This window comes from Pagrus major, chromosome 19, assembly GCF_040436345.1.
Source record: "Pagrus major chromosome 19, Pma_NU_1.0".
Classification (NCBI taxonomy): domain Eukaryota; kingdom Metazoa; phylum Chordata; class Actinopteri; order Spariformes; family Sparidae; genus Pagrus; species Pagrus major.
Genome location: NC_133233.1, coordinates 20866721 through 20888796, shown reverse-complemented (window position 1 = coordinate 20888796; position 22076 = coordinate 20866721). Strand labels below are relative to the sequence as shown.

General features: G+C 40.4%; 1 protein-coding gene across 1 annotated transcript in view; it reads left to right on the top strand.

Moving 5' to 3' along the window:
* plod2 (procollagen-lysine, 2-oxoglutarate 5-dioxygenase 2) overlaps positions 1-21736 on the top strand; it is a 38357-nt gene extending 16621 nt beyond the window's left edge. Inside the window, exons 4-20 of the mRNA XM_073488037.1 lie at positions 2327-2490; positions 5729-5841; positions 5939-6002; positions 6291-6388; positions 7519-7620; positions 10161-10286; positions 10374-10495; positions 11657-11761; positions 12719-12844; positions 14213-14354; positions 15596-15658; positions 16934-17047; positions 17356-17421; positions 17590-17694; positions 19195-19341; positions 19554-19679; positions 19836-21736. Of these exons, the coding sequence (XP_073344138.1) occupies positions 2327-2490; positions 5729-5841; positions 5939-6002; positions 6291-6388; positions 7519-7620; positions 10161-10286; positions 10374-10495; positions 11657-11761; positions 12719-12844; positions 14213-14354; positions 15596-15658; positions 16934-17047; positions 17356-17421; positions 17590-17694; positions 19195-19341; positions 19554-19679; positions 19836-19991 (1939 nt within the window). The 3' untranslated portion in view covers positions 19992-21736. The remainder of the gene's footprint in view (positions 1-2326; positions 2491-5728; positions 5842-5938; positions 6003-6290; positions 6389-7518; positions 7621-10160; positions 10287-10373; positions 10496-11656; positions 11762-12718; positions 12845-14212; positions 14355-15595; positions 15659-16933; positions 17048-17355; positions 17422-17589; positions 17695-19194; positions 19342-19553; positions 19680-19835) is intronic.
* Positions 21737-22076: the final 340 nt, after the last annotated feature.

Genomic DNA, 22076 nt, shown 5'->3' with positions numbered 1-22076 from the left:
CCACAATTGCAGTTCACAGCCGGAGCATTTTGTGTGAGTTGGCTACACATCAGTCGATCTATGCATATTTGAATTGGCAGAAATTTGTCATGTGTATAGTAATGACTTCTGAGCTGCTATGGGAAATTTAACCTGTTAGGAGGGTTTCCTCATTTCCAAACACTGTACCTCTGTAATACCAGCATGAAATTAAAAAAGGTGGTGGTTATTTTAAACTTTTAAATTCATGAGGTACGTTTCCTTTACATATTTTCAGATAGGTTTGCTCCTGTTTGGTGGGTGTGACTAGTCTAGACTACAGTGTTCAAAACACAATTTGGAGTATATTGTGTGCCATTAAACACATATTTAAGCATTGGCTTTTAGTGTTCTCTGCTAATTACTTAAAGAAGAACCATATGACAGCATTGCATGCAGCTTGAAACACAACCCTGGTTTCTGCCATCCAAGCTATTGATTGAATTCCCTGGTAAATCGGGTGCAGATGACTTTCTTAGTTAAAGTGTATTTTGGCATTTTTATAATATTTCATTTTGACTCCTTTTCCCGACGATATTGATTAGCCAAACCCTTTTATTTTTAACATGTAACCTAATTTTGTACTCAAACAAAGCTGTTGCTAAAACGGAACAATGACTCACGACTATAGTGCCAGTCATACTCATAAATCTCATATGCCATCAACCAAGCTTGGCGCATTGAGAAGGGAGTCTGAGAAGCCAGCACAGTCGTTGTCTCCCGTAATGCGAGCCAATTTCTCAAGTATACACAGTGTTGACAGACTAGCGTGGCTCTGTTAAGAAATAGGGCATTGCGTAGTGTGTGTGTGGTTGAGTTAAAGAGAGAGCGGTAAAGTTTAACATTTAAGTTGTCTAACAGCAGTAAATTTACAGTTCAGGTTACAGTTTGCCTTCCTTAATACACAAGAAGACTTTATGTTAGAATGACTGCTATCGCTATCACTTCTTATATCCATGCCTGTGCTATTTATGGTAATGTTGATCTTGCTAGATCGTGTAAGAATGGCAGTCAGTTATCGATGGTAATGGATGTACGTCTGACTAATTGTCTAGACTAGTGACTGGTTCTAAATAAGGCTTCAAATAATATTGTGATATTTTTCGGCGATACACAAAATATATCTTTTAGAGCAGTCTGATAAGCTCGGAAAAATGACATCCCTTTACTGTAATGCAGCCTTTAAAATCGGGAAAGACAACGCTTATGCCATATCACGATATAAAGATATACAAAATCTAGATGATATTGTGTCTCATGTCACGATGAAAATATAATGTTGATGTATTGCCCAGCCCTGGTTCTGAGTACCAAGAGTCAAAACCATTAACGATCTTACACAGTATTTTATTGTTCTCTAAAAGCAAGTCAAAATCAAATATCACAGACCCATCATAGTTTGCACCTTTAAGTTCTGTTATAGAAGCAAAGCAGTTTGTATCTCACCACAGTGACAGCTAAATAAATATCTTTGATGATAAAATAAGCCGAAAAACGGTTCATTCCCTGGCCAGGTCAGTCTTAAATTTATTTTGATATAACGAACTTTTAAACACTGTCATGAATGTTCTGCGGGCCATTTTATACTGCAGCAATAACTATGATTGATGACTTAACAAAGGACAGTACTTGTATGAACATGTGTCGGCCAGATGTGGGTACTGTAGAGCACGCGGGCTTCTTCACATAGGTCAGACTTCACTTCCCCTCATTACATGTGTGACTGCGGTGGTTCAGGTTGTCTAAAATCCCGCCACCTTACATAAACTGCTTTACTTTATATAGAACAGGATATTTTGGATCGGTCCAGACTCAAAGTCACATATAGAGGAGGGTGTTTTATAGTCAGTGACTCTTTGGAAATGAATCGGCTCTTGTTGTGACTTCACACCTTCAAAGTAAAATCACCAGAAATATCTAGAGTTTCCACATCCTAAAATATCTGCCCTTTGAATAATAGCATGCTTTTAAACAAGTCACCACTCACCACCAGCCAATATAAAGGGTTAGGCACTTTTTCCCCCGTCTGTCACAGAACTCTCTCGTCCCTGCATGTATCAGCCCAGGACTCTTTCGCAAATACCTTACACTACACTCCAGAAATGCTTGTCTGTACAAATACCCACTCGTGAAGAATGCCCTCTGTTTACATTTAGATTTCTATCTATCTCAAGCAAGCATGAGCCGAGGTCTGTGTGTCAGATGCAAGATAAATCCCATTTGTTTAAGAAAACTGTGAGAAGTTCCCTAAAGGGGAAATGAGAATGAGAATGATCTGTTGTGTTTCATCCACACTCCTCCCTTTCAGCTACGATCTTATCTTCGCTGGGGGACCAGAGGAGATTCTCAGGAAGTTCCAGCAAGCCAATCACAAAGTGCTTTTTGCTGCAGAGGGACTGATATGGCCAGATAAGCGGCTGGCTGACAAGTACCCCTCAATCCGGAGCGGCAAACGCTACCTCAACTCTGGAGGTGGGTTACAAAAATTCAAAATATGATTGAAATGCTGAAATCTTTTGACCTGTTCTCTCTGCTTCCATGTTTAACCCTGACCGTATGATCCCCATATTTAATTCTAACCTTATCCGACAATGCTTTTAATTCTATTTTTAACTAAAGGTTGTTAATGTTAATGGTTGTTTATAGACAAACTAAGAGTTGCTTAAATGAGAACCATTTTATTTATGACATGTCCATAGCATTTTCATGTTCCATTGGATGTGTACTGGAGTAATCCGGTTGTAAACTCATAGCATGTATGGGTGCACAATGGTTTACATCAGAGCTTGACCGATACTTGATTGTTAGGGCCGATGTCAATACCAATATACAGAAGAAAAAACGTTGAAATATATACGCACATATTTCGCAATGAACCCCTCAAATGTGATTATAAAACACTTATTTTTAATGGAGGCAGGATAGTTTACAGTTTAACAGTAAACTTTATAGTTTAAAACGACATTAGAGCACTAAACGACGAAGGTCACTGGACATGTAATAATTATTAATTATCCCAAGTGTCTTTATCTGCGTTATAATCTCTCTATAAAAAGTCTTCATATCGGCACATATAGGACAACATATACGCCGCCATCAGCTGATAATATCTGCAGACGGGTATATCGGTCGGCTGTAGTTTACATTCCACTGTCATCGGTCAAACTCTGAAGACTTGCAGACCTAGTCGGAATTCAGGGGGCTGAGCAGCAGTGCTCAGTGTTATTGCTTTAAAGAGTGTTGGGATGACTTCAAGGAATGACAACAGACTGGTGTTAGTTTTAAGATAAAAAAAAACCGCAGGACTTTTATTAGTATCTCTTTCTGTAAAATGGAAGTATATTTTTCCTGTAATCTGGCTCCTTGAGGTATTTCCTGTCCAAGTGGACAGGAGGTGACAAAAGCCCATTCATGTGAATGTTAACTGCAGACGTTGTCCAATTTTTAATCTTTCCAGTGATCATCCAGCAACTTTAAATGTTTTAAAATTAAGATGTTCGAGGCATAATGTGACATCCAGTACACAAGGGATGCTCAATGAGGGGAAAATTACTGAATATCTGGAGGCATTTCTTTTTAACAAAACAGTATGTTCTCATGCATAAAACCACGTGGCAGGGCCAGCTGCATCCTGCCATTTGTCAGTGTCCAGTCAGGACATAGAATTACTACTTTCCTTGTGGTCATCAGCCTGGTCTGACCTCCCATATTGGAGTTTAGCTGCCTCAGACTGATCACAGACTGTTTTTAGCATTCATTGTCATTGACATGACATGTGGATTTGTCTTGGCCCCCAGAATGTGCCACAGTTTGTGTAAAATTGCAGGTTTTGTTTGTGTTTCAACGGCTACCGCCCAAAATGACCATTGGGGAAGGTTTTATAGCATCTGGACACACACTACGTTGTCACAGAGAGTACAGTGTTAAGAGGATGGAATCGAGATACAGTAGGGTTGTGTTTGTGTGTGGCTCTGTGTCTGTCTATGTACATGTGTTGTATCTTCTCATCAACAAAACTAATAATGAAGAACCGGCCAGTCCTGGTCCAAAGCTCCTGTGTCTAAACACCAACACTCCCCTGGTGCTCCGAGCTCTCAGTCTGGACTGCTAGCTGCATGACTGACTGAGCTAACTAGCTAACGGTGGCGACAGTTAGCAGCCGTTAGCATTTATTCTGGTGATATATTGCCCCCTATTTGTTTTGAGTAAGATTTCAATGTCAATTCTTACATATTGCACCTTAAACACATAATCCAGGCTAAAAGCAACACAGTTACAGCAACCAAATACAGGAAGGACAGCTGGCTGTGTGGATATGTAAATTAATTGGCTTATAATCACTGCCCCATCATTAGGACATGAGTAGATCCGACTATAATTACATTTATGCATTCCATTAAATTAGTAAGTTGCTTGATGTATTTTTATGGCATATATATGACAGTTTTAGCATTACTGTTTCTGCTGCAACCCCCGCGGTATCAAACGGACTTGGGAGTAAACAAAAAAGTAAATATAAAAGCATAATTCAAAGCGGTCCTTTCATATCTTCAGGGCTTCAGTGTCAGACTGTCTCTGTTGTCAGAGAGTATCAACATAGGAAAGCACAATAAAATGGCTTTGACATTGCTGGCAGCCAACAGGAAAAAGATGAGAACCCTAACCCTCTATGAATGATTATGCCATTATCCAGAGAATTGATTGGTTTAAAAGGCACTTTCATGTGTTGATCTGTTATCTCGAACATAACCTGCTCCGGAGCAGGTTAGGTGTGCAGCCAAGTTACCATGGCGATTTACCCCGGTAAAAAGTGCACTGCCGTCGTACCCCTCAAAGGTTAACCCTAAAGGACCTCGCTAAGCACAAATCCTGCTTAATAGTACAGGCCTCAGGGACCTTCAACCTGTAAATAAAACAGTTTTCTTACATTTCCAATCCATAAGTTCTGTTGTTCCAAGTTTGTGTTCATTTTTCTTGCAACTATGCAGTCAGAATATCACATACTTCCAGAAGAGCAGTGCAAAACAGAACATTTTTCCCAGTGCATCGGGTCAAAAAGGCATGCATTTCACAGCACTTTCTGGGATCTGTTCCTTTTAAAGCCCTCATTTTGAGGATAAGCTACCTATTTGCGTAAAATGCCATGATTTCTTTTGAACCTATGCTCTAGCAATTACGATTATGTCATGTCTATCCATCGACTTGTTTACAATGTCTCGGGCTTTTTTTAAATGATGGGATGCAAAACGATGCAGACCAGAAACACAGCCAAACCCTGCAATCTGTTCCTGTGGTCAGTGTCCTTGAGCATGAGAAGAAAGAAGAGGAGACAGGGGAAAACTGGAGAAGAGATTTGCCATGAGAATGTACATTTAGAGAGTGTGTGAAATACTAGCACGCACTGTTCCAGAAGCTCAGTGAGTTGTGAGGCAGCAATAACATATAGACTAGAGCTTTTCGCTGCCCATTATTGAATTGCTTTCTATCTGAAGACTGTGGGAAGGGAAACTCCCTGCCCATTTCTTGTGTGCTTAGGATTATTGCCAAAAATCACACTTTGTGTAAGGCATTCAAGCTTGCTAGAGTGAAGTCTATGGGCTGAGAAGCCAGCAGATACAGTGTAATTGTCACCAACAGTCTGCCAGATATATATATGACCTTGTAAACACTCAAACCTATACTTTACAGCTGCATATATGTTTACTTATAGGTATAATCGGCTACGCCCCATACATAAACAGAGTTGTTTCACAATGGAACCTCCACGACAATGATGACGACCAGCTCTTCTACACCAAAATATACTTGGATCCTTTACAGCGAGTGAGTATCCTGTGTGAACGCCAACATTTAAATGAAAACGTATCCTAAAAAACATATTTTAGATGGCTAAGATACTCTGTGTTTTCATGTCTTTCAGGAAACTCTCAACATGACTTTGGACCACAAGTGCCAGATTTTCCAGAACCTGAATGGGGCCGTTGGTGAGAAATGAATCAATTTCCTGCTAATATGTATATTATTTTTTAAAATATATGCTAAAATTATATATTTAAAACTCCACTTTTATTCTGGTACTTGTAAGCGAAAAAAGGGCATTGAATATCTTGCTGCACCAGCTTAAACCCCTGTACTGTTTCACCCCAACACAAGATCGCACTTGTAGGCTTGGCAATCACACTGCACGTTATAAACCTTTACAGCTCTTGACCATGTAGTATGTCAATTTTCATAACCTGGCCTGAAACATCTCTTGTTCCTGTTTCTGGCAGATGAAGTGCTTCTCAAGTTTGGAACGGACCGCGTAAGAGTTAGAAACACAGTGTACGACTCTCTGCCAGTGGTTGTCCATGGCAACGGAAACACCAAAGTGAGTGAGAAATGAAGCCCTCAGGGGCACCTAACACATCAGTGTACTTATTGCACAACATACATACTTTTAAGTTAATCATTCTCATCTAAGACATTAGCTTCGAGCTGAATTATGAAACTCTTCTTTCCCATTTGCAGATGAGTTTCTGTTGGTCCGCACTTTTCAGATCATATCAACGTAGCATGGATTATAAGATTTAAGTGAATAAATTCCCCACATGTTCAGGAAATATAAATACTTCTCCTGTGGTACTTGTCTATGACCCATAAAAGCCAGCTCATTGTTCCATGGACAGGAGAAGTGTGGCCAAAACAAGACTATAATTCTTGTCTCCACGTGTGCCCTATTTTCTTTTTCGGCACCACTCTGTTTATTACAGTGACAGGCTCCGCCAGCTGAAAAGCAGGATGTCCGTACGATAGCATCATCTTTTTGTGGAATTTCTTTTTCCTTCCTCCATTGCTTTACAATTCTTGCCCCACCACCGGCTGCCTGTCTCTGGTCTGCCTTGGTAATGAACCAAATCCACCTAAATGTTGAGTCATTCTTCCCAGAGGCCTCAACATCTGGAGGTGAAGCTCTTAATGGTAGATCACAGAATTCTTGCCACAGCAGTGGTTTTCTGCCAAGCTCTGACTATTAGCTTATTTTAACTTTCCAGCCATCAAGTTCAATGTGGTTACAAATACATTGATGTCTGTGATAAGAGACTTGTGAACAGTAGCACACTGAAAGTGTTGTTTTCCCCATAAATTGGAACTTTTCATACACACTAAATACAGAGCGGACATAATTGTGATTGCAACATGGCCATTGACATTTTTTTAAGAGAACTTACAAAAGGCATCATTAGTGTCAGTTTAACTTTCTCGAGAGGAGACAATTAAAGCTCTGTGGTCTTAAGTCTGACAAGTGATTCAGCCTGGTGATTATATCTTGTCTTATCCCAAATTCTCCTTACAATAAATCATTGGACCAATTCCCACTGTCATACCACAAGGTAGGATATTCCAAACACATCACTATAATGAGAGGGGGCTTCACCGAATTGCGCAAAAGCTTTGGATATTTTGCTTATGCTGATACTAATTTACTTTAACACCTGCTCTGAACTCTTTCCTTTACAGATGTACTTGAACTACTTGACCAACTATGTCCCCAATGCCTGGAACTATGAAAATGGCTGTAGCCACTGTGATGACGACATTGTGGACTTGTCTCAGCTAAAAGTAAGTGTTTTAAATTAAGACGTTTTCCTTCTATTTGCTGTCCGATTTAGTCCATTCCTTAAAGTGCAGCTTTGGAAATTCTGTATGAAGCCACCTCCCTGTGGACAATGGAAAGGATGAAACATTGGCTGGTCTTCCAGCATGAACCATCCATCAGTTTCTGTCTAGACAGCAGGAGCGGAGCCCAAGTTTGCCCTATTTCAACAGATAAGCAAGACTTGTGGTGCTGCACACATTCCCTTTCCAGAAATAATAGGCTATGTGCCCGTTGGTCCTTTTGGACCCTTTTAAAAGAGCACAAGTGCCAGGGAAACTACTCGGGGGAAAAGGAAGCAGTGCACTGCTGTGGTGCAGGATATGGCTTCTGGGGTTTTCAGAAGGGCTCATTTAAAGGGGTGTCACTGTCAACCGGCTTGCCTTTTAGTGGGCTTCTCAGTATGGGTTTTATCCACAATAGTAAGCTATGGCGGTTATGCTGAAAATTTGTTCAGCCAAGGCTGGCGATGTATAGGCAGCAGGAATGACAGGCACTAGGAAATGTCTCTGGCTGTGTGGTTACATCTGTCAACAACCTTAACTTTACCCCTCTCTCTCGGGCATAGTGGTGAAGATCTGGTGTATGGACAAGATCCCAGTTAATTAATTCTATAACCTTGCTTTAAAAGGAGCAGTTTTAGTTTTAAACATTCAAAAACTGAAAAAACATTGTCAACAGGGTGTGAAGAAACAACAGTGCTGACGTTATGTCAAGGAGGTCTATGTACTGTGTTGCGGAGATATCTACTGAAGTTAGCATGTTAACCAGCAAGAGGTGATAGCAAAATAGCCTCTGTAGTTTCAGCTGAGAGATATATGCTAGCTTTTCATATAATAAATTTAAAAAAAAAACACTCTGCTGATGTCCAACTCTCTCTAGCTCCTCTTCCACGGCACGCCTCTCCTGCCATGTCTTATCATCCCCAAATTCATAGTCCTGATCCGCTGTAAATCACCTCCATACTAGCCCCTGTCTTCAAACTGACCTTGTTGGCTCTCGGAGGCTGTCTTCAATCTCAGGCTGCCAAATCCAGTTAAGCTGAGCCTTGTCACCTGTGGTGACTCCTGTGGCTCCATGGCTAAGTGAGCCATGAGTTAATTAGCTAACTGTAGCTAGCTACAGCTATGGTTAGCTGGCAAAGAGCAACAGTTACTGGTTACTCTGGTGATAAGCTGCCTATGTTTTTAGAGCTACCCTCAAATTTTTGCCATATCTTACAAATTACAAATTAGTTTGGTACAAACCTGTTCAAAAGTGCAACAAAATGTGTAATTAACATCAGGGTCTTCACACTACACAAACAGCACAATGTCTATCATAAAATGTAATACTGACACATGAATTCCTTAAGATTTACCGTAACCCTGCAGGCTCCGTAAGTAAATGTGCTCCACTGCTTTAACTGGCGCTGATTCAGTACAAACCCCAGCTACATGAAAGGCATCTTTGTAAAAGTTGCTCTCAGTGACCTTCCACCATGAATGCAGAAAAACATTGCCTCTCAATAATAGGCAAGTTAGTAAAGATGTCATTCCACTGTGCCACTCTGTGTGTTTGGGACAGAGACTTCTGGAAGATCAGGTCATGTGGAAACACTGGTCATATTGTGGTAAACCCAGGTCACTGGCAGACTAGCTTGGCGCTGTGTGTACTTTGGGAATGAGCTATGGCTTTGCAAAGACACTGTGAGTGTTGCACTACCAAAGCCTTTTACTGAGCAAGCCAGACCGCCTTCGCTGCTAGTTTTGTCGCTTGTATTTAAATCAACAGTGTTGCTTCTTTCTGCTTTAATAAATTCTTTATACTTTACAGCCCATTTTGCCACTGTATTCCTTTGACTCCCTGTCCACTGTATGTCCATAACAATTTAAGCTCAATTTGGCAAAATGCATGAGTTCCCCTTCTTGTGCCTGAAACACAGTCATTGCGGATCTTGCAAATTAGACGGTTCTGCGCCGATCCCTTTTCATCCCCGGCCCAGACCTTTGCTGTGAACTGGTCAAGAGGATCAGGATTCCAGACAGAGCTGTGTGGGCTGGAGTTGGAGTGTCATGGGAAAATGTTTCCTCCTCTCTTCTCTGTGTCTCTTGCTCTTTTTCTCTTCATGTCTTGTTTGCCCAGACTGTCTGAGCAACAATTTTGTACATGGGCTTTCTTCTGAAAAGAGTTAAACGTGGCAATCTCAGGTCAGGAGTTAGAATACCTGTACCTGTTTAGGACCGTAGATCACTTACATTAACCGGTCTATAGAACCAAGAGATGATCAGTCATTCTTTGCACAGGTGACATTATATTTTTTAACAAGGCGACAGAACAGAGCACAGAAAATAACAGGGATTGCATTGCTTGATTAAGTTCAGTAAGCGATGTGGAAGTGTTTGTAGCAACTTTGCTTATGTCTGACGAGCACTGTCAAGCAATGTGATTAATGTTAAATAGTGTTCCACAACGAAGCCATTTTGTTTGAAATATAACTAATTTGTCTCCCCTCTAATCTAAACAGGAGTATCCAAATGTGCTGGTTGGAGTATTCATTGAGCAGCCAACTCCATTTCTTCCGGAATTCTTCCAGCGGCTGCTGACCCTTGATTACCCCAAGGATAAACTCAACCTTTTTATCCACAACAATGTGAGTGTATGCAGCTGCAGTAGATCTCCAACATGCATGGCTCCTAATACGTGGCTTCTGATCTATTAATATTGGTTCCCTGCTCAGGAGGTTTACCACGAGAAGCACATCCAGAAGTTCTGGGAAGAGAACCGGAATGTCTTCGGCAGTTTCAAAGTTGTGGGACCAGAAGAAAATTTGAGCCAAGGAGAGGCCAGAAACATGGGCATGTATGTGGACCATTTCCTGAAATCTATCATCTCTGCAAACTCTGTGGTTTGAAGGAGAAAACTGATGAAACCACATGGTGTGTTTGGCCCCGGATAGTCATTGCCTAAAGGAAACTTTTAAACCTCCAAGGCCCTGTCCACGCATACGCAGGGATTTCTTAAAAATTTTAGAAATCGACATTTTAAGATCGCTGAAAAAGGAGCTTTTGGAAAACTCCTTTGTAATTACATCTGGACAGGCAGAAATGGAGATTTTTTGGAAACGATGACGCAGACACACAAGTTTATCAATGTGTGTAGCATCATGAACGAATACAAACTCTGAGTTAGTGTTATCATATAGGAGTATCTGAGTTTGTGGACTGATGGAATGGATGTTATATTTAGAAAGACACAAATGGATAGTAATAGTACAATGACGGAAAAGATGTTTTGCTGACAAAGAAGATTCTGTGAAGAGCAGTCACATTTTCCTGCCTCGTTCAGTGTTATCTGTAGCTAAGCAGCCGACCGGGGATACAATCTACTTCCTGTTAACAATGGAACACGCATGCCCAGTGTACCTGAATGGCCATTAGATATGCGTTGTCAGGCTGATCTGACTGAGATTGTTTTTCAAACAACGTTAATGCAGTGTTTCCCAGGTGGTTATAACGGTCCTTCTTGGCCTCTAGGTGTTCATACCAAACAATAAAACATTTATGCTTTATGGATATGTACAGAATGTAGTGTACCAGCTCAGCAGTTATCTGTCCAGATGTCTGATAATGCTTCCCTTCTTGGTGAGAGAATACAGAATTGTGCTTGTGAAATACTACATGGGAATTAAACGGGTGCAGTATTTCTCCCAGATTCCTCCGATCCTTTAAATAAGTGATAGCCTGTTCAGTGTGATAATTCAATCTGCGCGGCCTCTTCACAGGGATCCTATCAAATGCCCAGCATGCCTAAAAGCACTGGTCAAGACAGCCCTATAATGAAGAAGTCTATGGTTTATTAGTAGTCTCTAATCTTCCAAAAAAATCACATTATCCACTGGAAGCTTAAAGAGAGTCAGTGAAAGTCTGACTCTCTGCGACTACTACCAAGTATTTCAGTGACTGTAATCAGGTTCAGATTGAACAAGCACTACTTTCTCTACCTGTGTCTTTGTTTCATCAGGGATCTCTGCCGTAAGGATGCCACATGCGGCTACTACTTCAGCATGGACCCAGATGTGATGCTCACCAACAGACAGACACTGAAGCTCCTCATTGAGCAGAACAGGTAATCATATAGTTACTGCAAAAGAAGCCACGCTGGAACCCATTTGACATGCCTCCCTGGCTGGTAGCTGTTGTGATCGTTCAACCATTGAATTTATCCCTCAAGTGGCAAAACCACAAGAACATTACAGCCGAGTGAATGAAAGTTAAAAATAAGCCGTTTTGGCTTCCTGTTTTTGCCCGGCCATATGGAAACACTGAAAGAGTCTGTTGCACTAACCCCGAAATGCCACTTTGCATTATACTAAAAAACAAACATGCAAACCCTTCTCCCTTCTGCAGCTCATGAATGAGAAGAAACCGTCTTATAAACTACATGTCATTGTGCCAGTGGCATGGCATTGTGACTTGTTGGAGGCATGCAAAGCAAAAGCTCTTTCGAGGATATTTAAAGACAGCATGAGAACTCTCTGCTGGCATTGAAGATGTGGGAGGAAAATGTCAATTTATCTTAACCAAGAAACTTCAGAATTGGTATACAGTACTGTAGTGCATCCATATCAACCAACACTGTGATTCTGGGTTCAATTATTCCAAGTCTGTTTAGTTTATTTCATATAACAGAAAAAAAAATCCCTCTCATTTTGGTTTGGGTTTGTAAGACTAAAAGACCAGCAGTGGAAAAATCCTGTGTTACTGTAATTCATGCAAATTCCAAGAAACAGACCAGATGCAGGGTTTAAAAAAACAGACTGCTGCAGCAAGATGTTATACTTGACTGAATCCAGTCCAGTGTGTGTTATGTGTCTGGTTCGCTTTATGCACTTCCATGATCTGTTAGTGACTTGGCAGTGATCATATCTCACCACGGAGAGGTTGATCTCCTTGATGCAGCACGCTGGTTTCACCACTTAAAGGCCGAGTACATTAGATGGCTGGCTGTCTGTGAGATGTCGCTGAGTTTTATCTGCTCTGACGGAATTACCATCTCTCCATTCTGCCTCTTGCTTCCTTACAGAAAAATAATTGGACCCCTTGTCACTCGTCATAGCAAGCTGTGGTCCAACTTCTGGGGAGCCTTGAGTCTGGATGGTTATTATGCTCGCTCTGAAGATTATGTCGACATCGTGCAAAGAAAACGTGTGTAAGTCACAAAGTGCAACAAGGATGCACACAACAATGCATTTTTATGGTTCGCATGCCTGTGTTGGATCCCTCAGCGTGTCCACAACCAACATAAATCTTTTACTGTTGTTCTAGAATAGTTCTCATCCTTGTTTTGCCATAAACAACAAGACACATAAAATGGCTTTATTATAACAAACATCCTAGAATACATACATGAACAGTCATTAAAGCCATAATCAACCTGAGCAGTGATTAGTGCTGAGCATCAAAGCCTGAGGCGTGAGCACAGCTGTGGTCAAATGCACTTCCTCTCTCTGAGGGGCACACTATTTATGCATTTAAAAATAAGTAAAGATGGTGACCAGATGGCGCAAAGAAGTAAACATTCAACCACCCCAGTCCTTGTCGCTCTACTAGGAACCTATTGATAGGTCATGGTGTGTGGGCAGAGGGTTGGGATCTGGAGATAGCATGGACCTCCAATACAAATACAGCAGTGCAAGTGGAATTGGCCATAACAAACTGGGAGGGAAAACAAAGCTAAGTTTGACAAAGAAATGCAAAAAAAATCTTTAGAAATTATCTGTTAGTTGTAACTAAATAGACAAAGATTCTGAATGAACTAGAAAGGCACTCAGTAGAGCGCATACCTCCGCCAAGGCCCAATAGTCCCCTTTAATTCAGTCAAGACAAAAAAACATACCATTTTTCAATGTTCAAGAAAATGAAAAAAAAAAAAAAAAAATTTATTCTGTCTTTTTATCCGGATCCACATCAAAAGTTTATTGGGTCTATTCGGGACTAAGATCCATCCTCCATCCAAGTTTTGTGGAAATCAGCTAATTAGTTTTAATGTAATCCTGTTGACAAACCAACCAACCATCAAACAAACAGACAAGGGTGAAAACATGAACTCCTTGGCCCAGGCAATAACGTCCTTTATCATATTTGACATGCGGCCTTTTTGCAGCGTCCAAGCCATTTTTGGCACCATCGTAGCTGAATGTAAAAACAAAGTGGAGAGCATCAAAACTGATAAATTACTTTTCCCAGATCTAAAGGTTGTACTTGGTCCCCATTAGACTTCCTCTGCAAGTTTTGTCTTTAAGGGTTAGACTTAAGATTTTGGGAGTTGTTTATTTATTATCTGCTTTAGCTTTTACAACTTTGGTAATAATAATGATCCAAAATTATCTGAAAATGCATTGTTTTTTATTGAAAACTGGGGGCGTGGTCCGCACCTGTTAAATTCCTAAAAAAAACATGCACCTATGTCTTCCTCAAAGACTGCATGTACTTCACCATTACATTCTCAAACAACTGCTACAACACATCTGTAGTCATATGCTCCTCTTTTCTCTTGTTCGTGTCTTGTTGTTTCTAGGGGAGTGTGGAACATTCCTTACATGGCACATGTATACCTTGTCAAGGGCAGTGTCTTGAGGAATGAGCTGAAAGAGAGGAACTACTTTGTTCTGGAGAAACTAGACCCAGACATGGCTTTCTGTAGAAATGCCAGAGAAATGGTAAGAACACTTCCATCAACCGCCATGTGTTGGGATTCCTGTCTCAGTGTGTGACCTAGTGCGAAGATATTCTTACAGTCTGCAATTGAGTTTGGACCGATCCAATTCCAATGTCTTTCAGTTGCCAATATTAACAAAATTCACTCTACGATCCAGAATCTGTAGTCTGATGTTTTTCTGAATCTTATTGAATGTAATCTAAAATATGTGTATACAGTATGTTATTTTAAGCCCATAGTCAAATTGTTGTAGCACCAATGTATTAATTATTTAGGACTTAAACATTACTACAAAGATATCCAATAGTAATTGGTGATTTATTGTCACCCAGAATTCTATCCACCTTGAATTCTACCCAGAAATCCATCATAACTTTATATTATGCAAGGCAAGGCAAGGCAACGCAATGCGTCTGCAATTGAGTAAGCTAGTAACAGTTGGCTAACTCAACATGTTCTTAGGTTAGAAATATTTTAGTCCTGAAACACATAAAGGCATCAGTATTGGCATAAATCCAAATTCGGATTGGAATTGAAAAAAAGTTGATTGGCACATCTCTAGTCTATTCTGCAAAGCATCTATGAAAACATGCCTGTGTTAGGCCATAGCAACTCCGAGGGATATGCATACCACAAAATTCTGTAAAGGTCCAGTAGTACTAGTTTAAAAATACAGTCGTTTTAACCCTGACATAAGTCAACAGCTCAACGGAAACCAAAGACTGGCAAGTATAAGCAGTTTGAAATGTCTTTGTCTGTCATCAAGGCATGAGCCTCCTCTGTTTGTGGTTGCTCTATGGTGCTTTAAGGATTTCTGCTCCACTTATATCCCATCATCCTTCACTTGCTCCTTTTCTCGTTGACGTATGACCATAGATAGTGCAACCAGTTGCAGTGCCTGGCTAGCTGACAAAAGTTGTTTTGTTTGCTATGTGTTTCTCTTTCCACTCGTAAACCAATTTTGTTTTATTTCACCCACATGTCACCTGTGCTCTGAACTAAACAAAAAGCATGCTTGATCCAAACCTGGCCTACTTTTGGATTTCTTTGCCTTTTCCCCGGCATGCCATTAACCTACAAAAAACATCAGCTTCAGAGGGAACCTTGCTCCTTTTTCATGCAGGCGCATTTCCTCTCCTCCTGATTTGCTATGTTTGTGACATTTCACCTGTCACCCTGTCTCTGATTCTGAAACAATAATACATGTTATTCTATTTACATGATGCTTCTCCTTTATTTTAGACGAGTCACAGAGAAAAAGACTCCCCTTCTCCGGAATCATTCCATATGCTCAGGCCCCCAAAGGTTTCCATTTGTTTTGATTATTCTGCTTTCTGAAACATCCATTTCCAATGGGTTAGCACTCAAGAGCCATTCCAAGCGTTTGCTCAGCAGACTCTTAATCACATGCAAAAGACTTGAACCTGATTTGACTGAGGATTTATTTGCATTGCTGAGTTAAGTTCTGTAAATGTGTAGGTATTTAGTAATAGTAAAAAAGTGAAAACACTGAAATAGCATGTTTCTACGTTGGAATGTAGTATTATCAACACTATTTTAATATTGAGTTGCTGTTTATGTTGCTGCCTATATCCTCATGTAAGACATCAGGATGTCTGGCAGCACTTTGGAAATTGATGTTGACCATTTTGCTTCAGTTTAGGTTCAGAATCAGATTTTTTTGTCAAAGCTAGAGAGAGAAAAACCTGTTTTCTGTCCTGTTTTTTAAAATGCCTTCCAAGAGGAGATCAAGGAGGAGAAAGACGATTTGAGAGTCAGTTCACATGCAAGTCCCCTGTCCTGATGCTTTACCCCAAACAGCTGAAACCCTACAGAACACACACGTAACCCAGCTGCTCCTTCTAAACACACTGACTGATCTCAGACTAGGCTCCAGCAATATTTCTCTCTCATGTAAACCACCTGGTCTAAATCACAGCTTTCACAAGACGATTTTGTACATTTGCAATTTGGAAACCTACACCAGGAAATTGCCAAACCACCCGTAATTAATCATCTCTTGTCCTCCACAAAGCCTAGTCTGATAGTGAGTCCAAATCCAGCCCTACACACACCCTCCCCATGCTTCACTGTAGAGGGAATATCATTCCTGGATTTGCTTTATCCCAAGCTGCCCCTTCTGTTCCTGTTCTCCTAGCCTTCTCACCTCACTGCCCCACCCTGTCCTGTTCCCAACCCACCAACATCCTGCAGCCCACCACCCATAAATAATCTGAGATTATTTATATGGCATCTGTGTCTCTATCCAAGTTGAACACAATTGATTACAGTGTGTTAAAACACACTTGAATCACACTTTTTTTCATTTTTGTGCAAATGAAGCTTCGAAGTAGTTTGCCACAAGGAACGGTTTGTCAGTTTTTATGCCAGTGCTAACCGTTAATGAGTGTTCGAGTCATAAACAGTTGTCATAATTATAACCCGCAGTATGTACTGTAAATGTGCATGTGTTATGGTTGTGTAGATATGGACCTGTTAGGAATTGTTTCTATGAGATATTACAGAGATTTCAATACTAACTTTTGTGAAACTGACTGAACTTTTTCCGGTTTGCTGCAGGGAGTCTTCATGTACATAACAAACCGGCACGACTTTGGGAGGCTCATTTCCACAGCCAATTATAACATTTCTCATTATAACAATGACTTGTGGCAGATATTTGAAAACCCTGTGGTAAGTCATTACGATCTCTCATTATTCTTCATTATCCCACAGAAAAAAAGATAGTTTTTCTGAATGGCTGAGATAAACAGCAGCCACCTGTAAAGGTTATTAGCCATAATGGAAGGATTGCAGGTGCGAGACGATTTTGAAATAATGACTTCAGTGTGATAAGACTCCTGACTGATAAGGCTTTGTGATTTACTGCTGGATCTGGCATGCTGGGACCCGCTATGTGGGGGATTAGCTCAGTGAGGTATGCAGGTCAGCAAATAGTCCCAAAAAAATGGCCACTAATCTGAAATTCTTTCTCTTCTCAGGACTGGAAGGAGAAGTACATCCACCAAAACTACACTCGTATTTTCACTGAGAACCACATGGAGCAGGTCTGTATTTCAGTGTGTGTTCGAGACAGTGAAAGAGAATGACATAATACTGCACAGAAAACCCAACATCTGTTTTTAACATCACTGAGTATTACATTACAGCTCAAGGTGAAGGTGTGACTCAAGTCTGTTCTCAGAAGTCTGTCTGACTGTGTGTTTGTATTGCAGCCCTGTCCAGATGTGTTCTGGTTCCCGGTATTCTCAGAGAAGGCCTGTGATGAAATAGTTGGGGAGATGGAGCACTATGGATCCTGGTCTGGAGGCAGACATGAGGTCAGTGCTGTTTCACTGAACACAGAGCTGTAGTCAACACACTGCAGGCACACATGTACTTATGTTTTCTGTGTTTAGGTTTACACATCTTTATAAGGGCAAGATTGTGAAAAGAATAATATTATCTCTATAAAAAAAAAACATTGGGAAGCCGTGCAAACGTAAATAAAACAGAATGCAATCATCTGCAAACTAACTGTTTTTTACTTGCAACGTTCTGTGTAACAAAAACCTAGCAGAACAAACAAGTATCATATAAAGCAAGTACCATATATTACACCATTAATAAATGGAAAATTGGCCTACAATAAAGATCCTCATATATATATAAAAAATATTTTATATAAAGCTACAAAAACAGTCATGATACAGAAAAGCAACCATACCAAGGTTTTGTCGAGTCATGGTCTTCTTCTACGTACCTGTCGATCTACAAGTGTGCAAAAATATTGCTGTTTTTGGCATTTTCATTTGATAAATCACCCTGAAGTTACTTCCTCTTACTGTTGCCTTTTTTCTCTCTCAATAGACCAATTATATTAGCACTAAATAAGACCCCCAAAAGTTTGTGACAATAGGTTGGCATCATTTCCAGCAAGGGTTGCACACAGTCAGCACAGTTGGAGACATGAGGGCTCATTTTCTAACCTTCTGAAGAAGCCATTTGCTGTAATTTATTCAGTATCCATAAAACAAGAACTTTCACAACTTTTAATTTGCCAGAGTCGGCTAATTATCATAAAAGACAAAGCCTTCGATGTCTAATTGTGTATGAGCGTTTGTTGAATGTGTATTTTGAGTTTTGTGTGTGTAATTAATTAAACCCATACACCAACTGAAAGACACGGGTTTAAGGAGTAATCCCTCATGGTGCCCTGTAAGCTTTATTGTAACAGCCAAGTCTTTGTTGTCTTTGATGAGCTGTTACTTACTCAAGTAACTTTCACAACCTTCTGTGGGGGGTCAAATGTTAGCCAGATGGAGGTAGAAGTAAGTGGACTTTTCCTCTAAGGTTGATTTTATTTATTTTCATATTTGTTAGGACACGGACAATCTCACACACGCACACAACACATGACGGGAGTTCTGCACACACGTTTAATTTTATTACCATCCTCTCCAGGTCCGTCGTTTAAATATAACCAAATAAATGGTTATGATGTTGTGTTTTAGGTTTATGGCATCTAATTCATGTGGCCTGTTTTATGTAGTTTGAAATTGGTAATTTACATGATGAAAAGTTTGCCTGGAAGACTAAATGTGCACGGATACTTTGACTAACTGCGTTCGGGAAAAGGCTGAGGCTGGATGGGTCATTAAGCCTCACACAAGCAAAGAACAGTACAGCCTGCGGTTTTAAAGACACACACAGACACGTACATGAAGACACATCATCATCCTCATCACTAAACACTGTGGTCACACAAGGATGGTGGGTCATTTGTTCCGTCGTTAATCACACTGCAGTATGCTTTATTTTCTCTCCTTTTTTTCTCTCAGGACAAGAGGATCGCCGGGGGCTATGAGACCGTGCCGACGGACGACATTCATATGAAGCAAATCGGCTTCGACAAAGAGTGGCTACACTTCATCAGAGAGTTCATATCGCCCGTCACGCTAAAAGTTTTCTCTGGCTACTACACCAAGGTAAGCGTGACCTAATGGAGAAATAAAAGAGAGCTACCTCTATTTGCCCAGAAACTAAAACTCAAGAAAACGTTCATAGGGCCTGTCGTCACATGAACAGCATAAGACATTCTTTTGTGAAATGTGAGCCTGGCAGGTTTTCCATCGTATGAAACACTCAAAGATAAACTGACTGTCAGCTAACCTGATGTATTTCTGTGCTTTCATCACAGGGTTATGCTTTAATGAACTTCGTTGTAAAATACACGCCTGAGAGACAAGCGTACCTGAGGCCCCATCACGACTCCTCCACCTTCACCATCAACATCGCCCTGAATAGCAAAGACAGCGACTTTCAGGTAAGGGGTTTGTATTAAAAGAGCTGAGTCATGATAATGTTAGAGAGGAACCTCTGAATGAACCTGAATGTCATCAGCCTTATTTCACAGTTATATGATTCAGATTTTAAAAAGCTTAACCATTTGTTCCTTTCTTACCTTTATTTCTCGCATTAGGGCGGAGGTTGCCGTTTCCATCGGTACAACTGTTCCATAAGCTCACCAAGGAAAGGCTGGAGCTTCATGCACCCAGGACGACTTACTCACCTCCACGAAGGCCTGCCCACCACCAACGGCACCCGCTACATTGCAGTCTCCTTCATCGACCCTTGAACTCTCTGATTATACTGTAAATTAGTATTTTGATGTTGCTTTGCTTTTTTCTGTCACGTTTGTTTTGTTTTGTCTTTTGTCGCGTTATGCCCCAGATGTTGTGGCGATGCAATTCTACTTCAAAGCAACTGCTTTAAAAGAATAAATGACTGAATCTCTGTCAAACAGAGCATAGAGTGCAAAGGAAAGTGTCAAAAGTAATTCACAGTTTAGATATGCGAATAAGAAAGAAGCAAGTGCTAGCAGGGTACACGATCGTGTCACACTCATATTTCCATTAAAACCATTTATTTTACATTCAAAATCAGGAATTGTTGGTACTGTAGCTTGTCATGATTTTTACAATACTGATTCAACACTGTCATGGTAACCATTAGGGTTGGGCCGATGGACGATGGCTAATAGCCATCGACTACTAATCTCTGACCATCGTAACATCGTGATTTAAAAGGCGCCCCACCAGAGCGCACAATTCAGAGGCGTGTCCCCTCAGAGTTGCCGTAGGGTAAGAGTTGTTGTTGTTTGTGATATGTGGGGAGAGGAAATGAAAAGAAGTATGTTACTGCTCAGTGCACTAAAATTACTTCTCCTTGTCCCATTTATTATTTTCTTATTAAACCTCAGATTCGAAAAAAACAACGATATCATCGTCCATCATGATGTTTCACTGTAGACGTCATCATATGCCAATTCGGCAGACATCGCCCAACCCTAGTAACCATTATTAATACGCACTGGCAGCTTTGCTAGCAGTTAGCTTTTTCATGCTAGCATTCAGATGGCTGTTGTGTATCCATAGCCGCATTTCTGGGGACTCTGAACCTTTGGAGTAAGTCATTGTGTTTCCACCACAGGGACCGGGCTGTAAATTTAGCTCCAAGGAAATTATTTTACCCCCCAAAAAGCCCCTACTCAGGAGTATTACTTTCCAAAAGTACAGGAATTTTGGGGTGGGGCTTGCAGTGCTGATTATTTGTGAGTTGCCGAGTATTTGCATTTAAAAAAAAAAAATCTTCATATGCAAACCAGTTTAGTATTTGTACATTGGGCTTTGGCACATCAACATGGAGTTTCGCGAGAAAGCATTCAACAGATGGACCGATGACGATGATAGTTGTTGCACTCAAAAATTACATGTAAAAACATTTTTTTTTTTAATGTGTGAGCTGAATAGTTTTGCCTAATCTTCGTGGGTCTTTGGACCACAGTGGAAATGCAGACAATAACGAGCTGAATGAACCTGGTAGTTCCTTTAAAAAGTAGCACCTGGGGCTAAAAGTTCTGGGTATTATGGGTGGAAATGTGGCTTATTTGTATTTCAGGTAAAATGTCACTGAACGCATTTATACTGTAAAAGTTTGTCATTACTTAAAAAATGACGACTGGTGCTGATGCAGCAATTATTGTTTCTGCAGTGGTGGTGTAGGTTTTCTACCCTGACACAGCTCAGATTCTATTTGTGATTTCAATTAAATAAAAGTTTGACACGTGCCCAGCGAAAAATAAATCTCGTTTCGGAATTTTGCACACCAGAAACAACAAGACAGCAGAATTCAATATGTATTCTGTTTGAATGAAGTTCAATGTTCTGTTTGACTTGAAAGGTTTTTCTTCCTTCTTTATTGAAAATGTTAACAACCATTTGCTTTCCTGAAAACATTTCTGCAATATTTTTTTTTTTTTTCCTGAGAGATGTGTGTGAATGGATTTTGAAACAAAAAATAAAGTTGTTTAACTTATTGTCAAAAAATAATAAAAGCCTTTATCAAAAAATTATGTTTTTTCCATTACTGCATTAAAGCATGCAAAATTCCTTAAAAGACATTTTTCTACAAAATCACAATGCAGCAACAATTCAACAAGAAAGAAATTCTGTCATCTCTGCTGATTCTTCTGGCAGAAACAAAGCAAGGTTTGGAAGTGATCAATCAACACTGCAGACAGCCTGCCATTGTGTAATCACTATATCACTTCATCTTATACATTTCACAAGCTACTCTCCACTGAACACGGCACATGTAGAAACACTCAGGCTGGTCTGGCCTGGAGTAGTGCTCTGCTGCAGGGACCTGCTCTGAGAGTGTT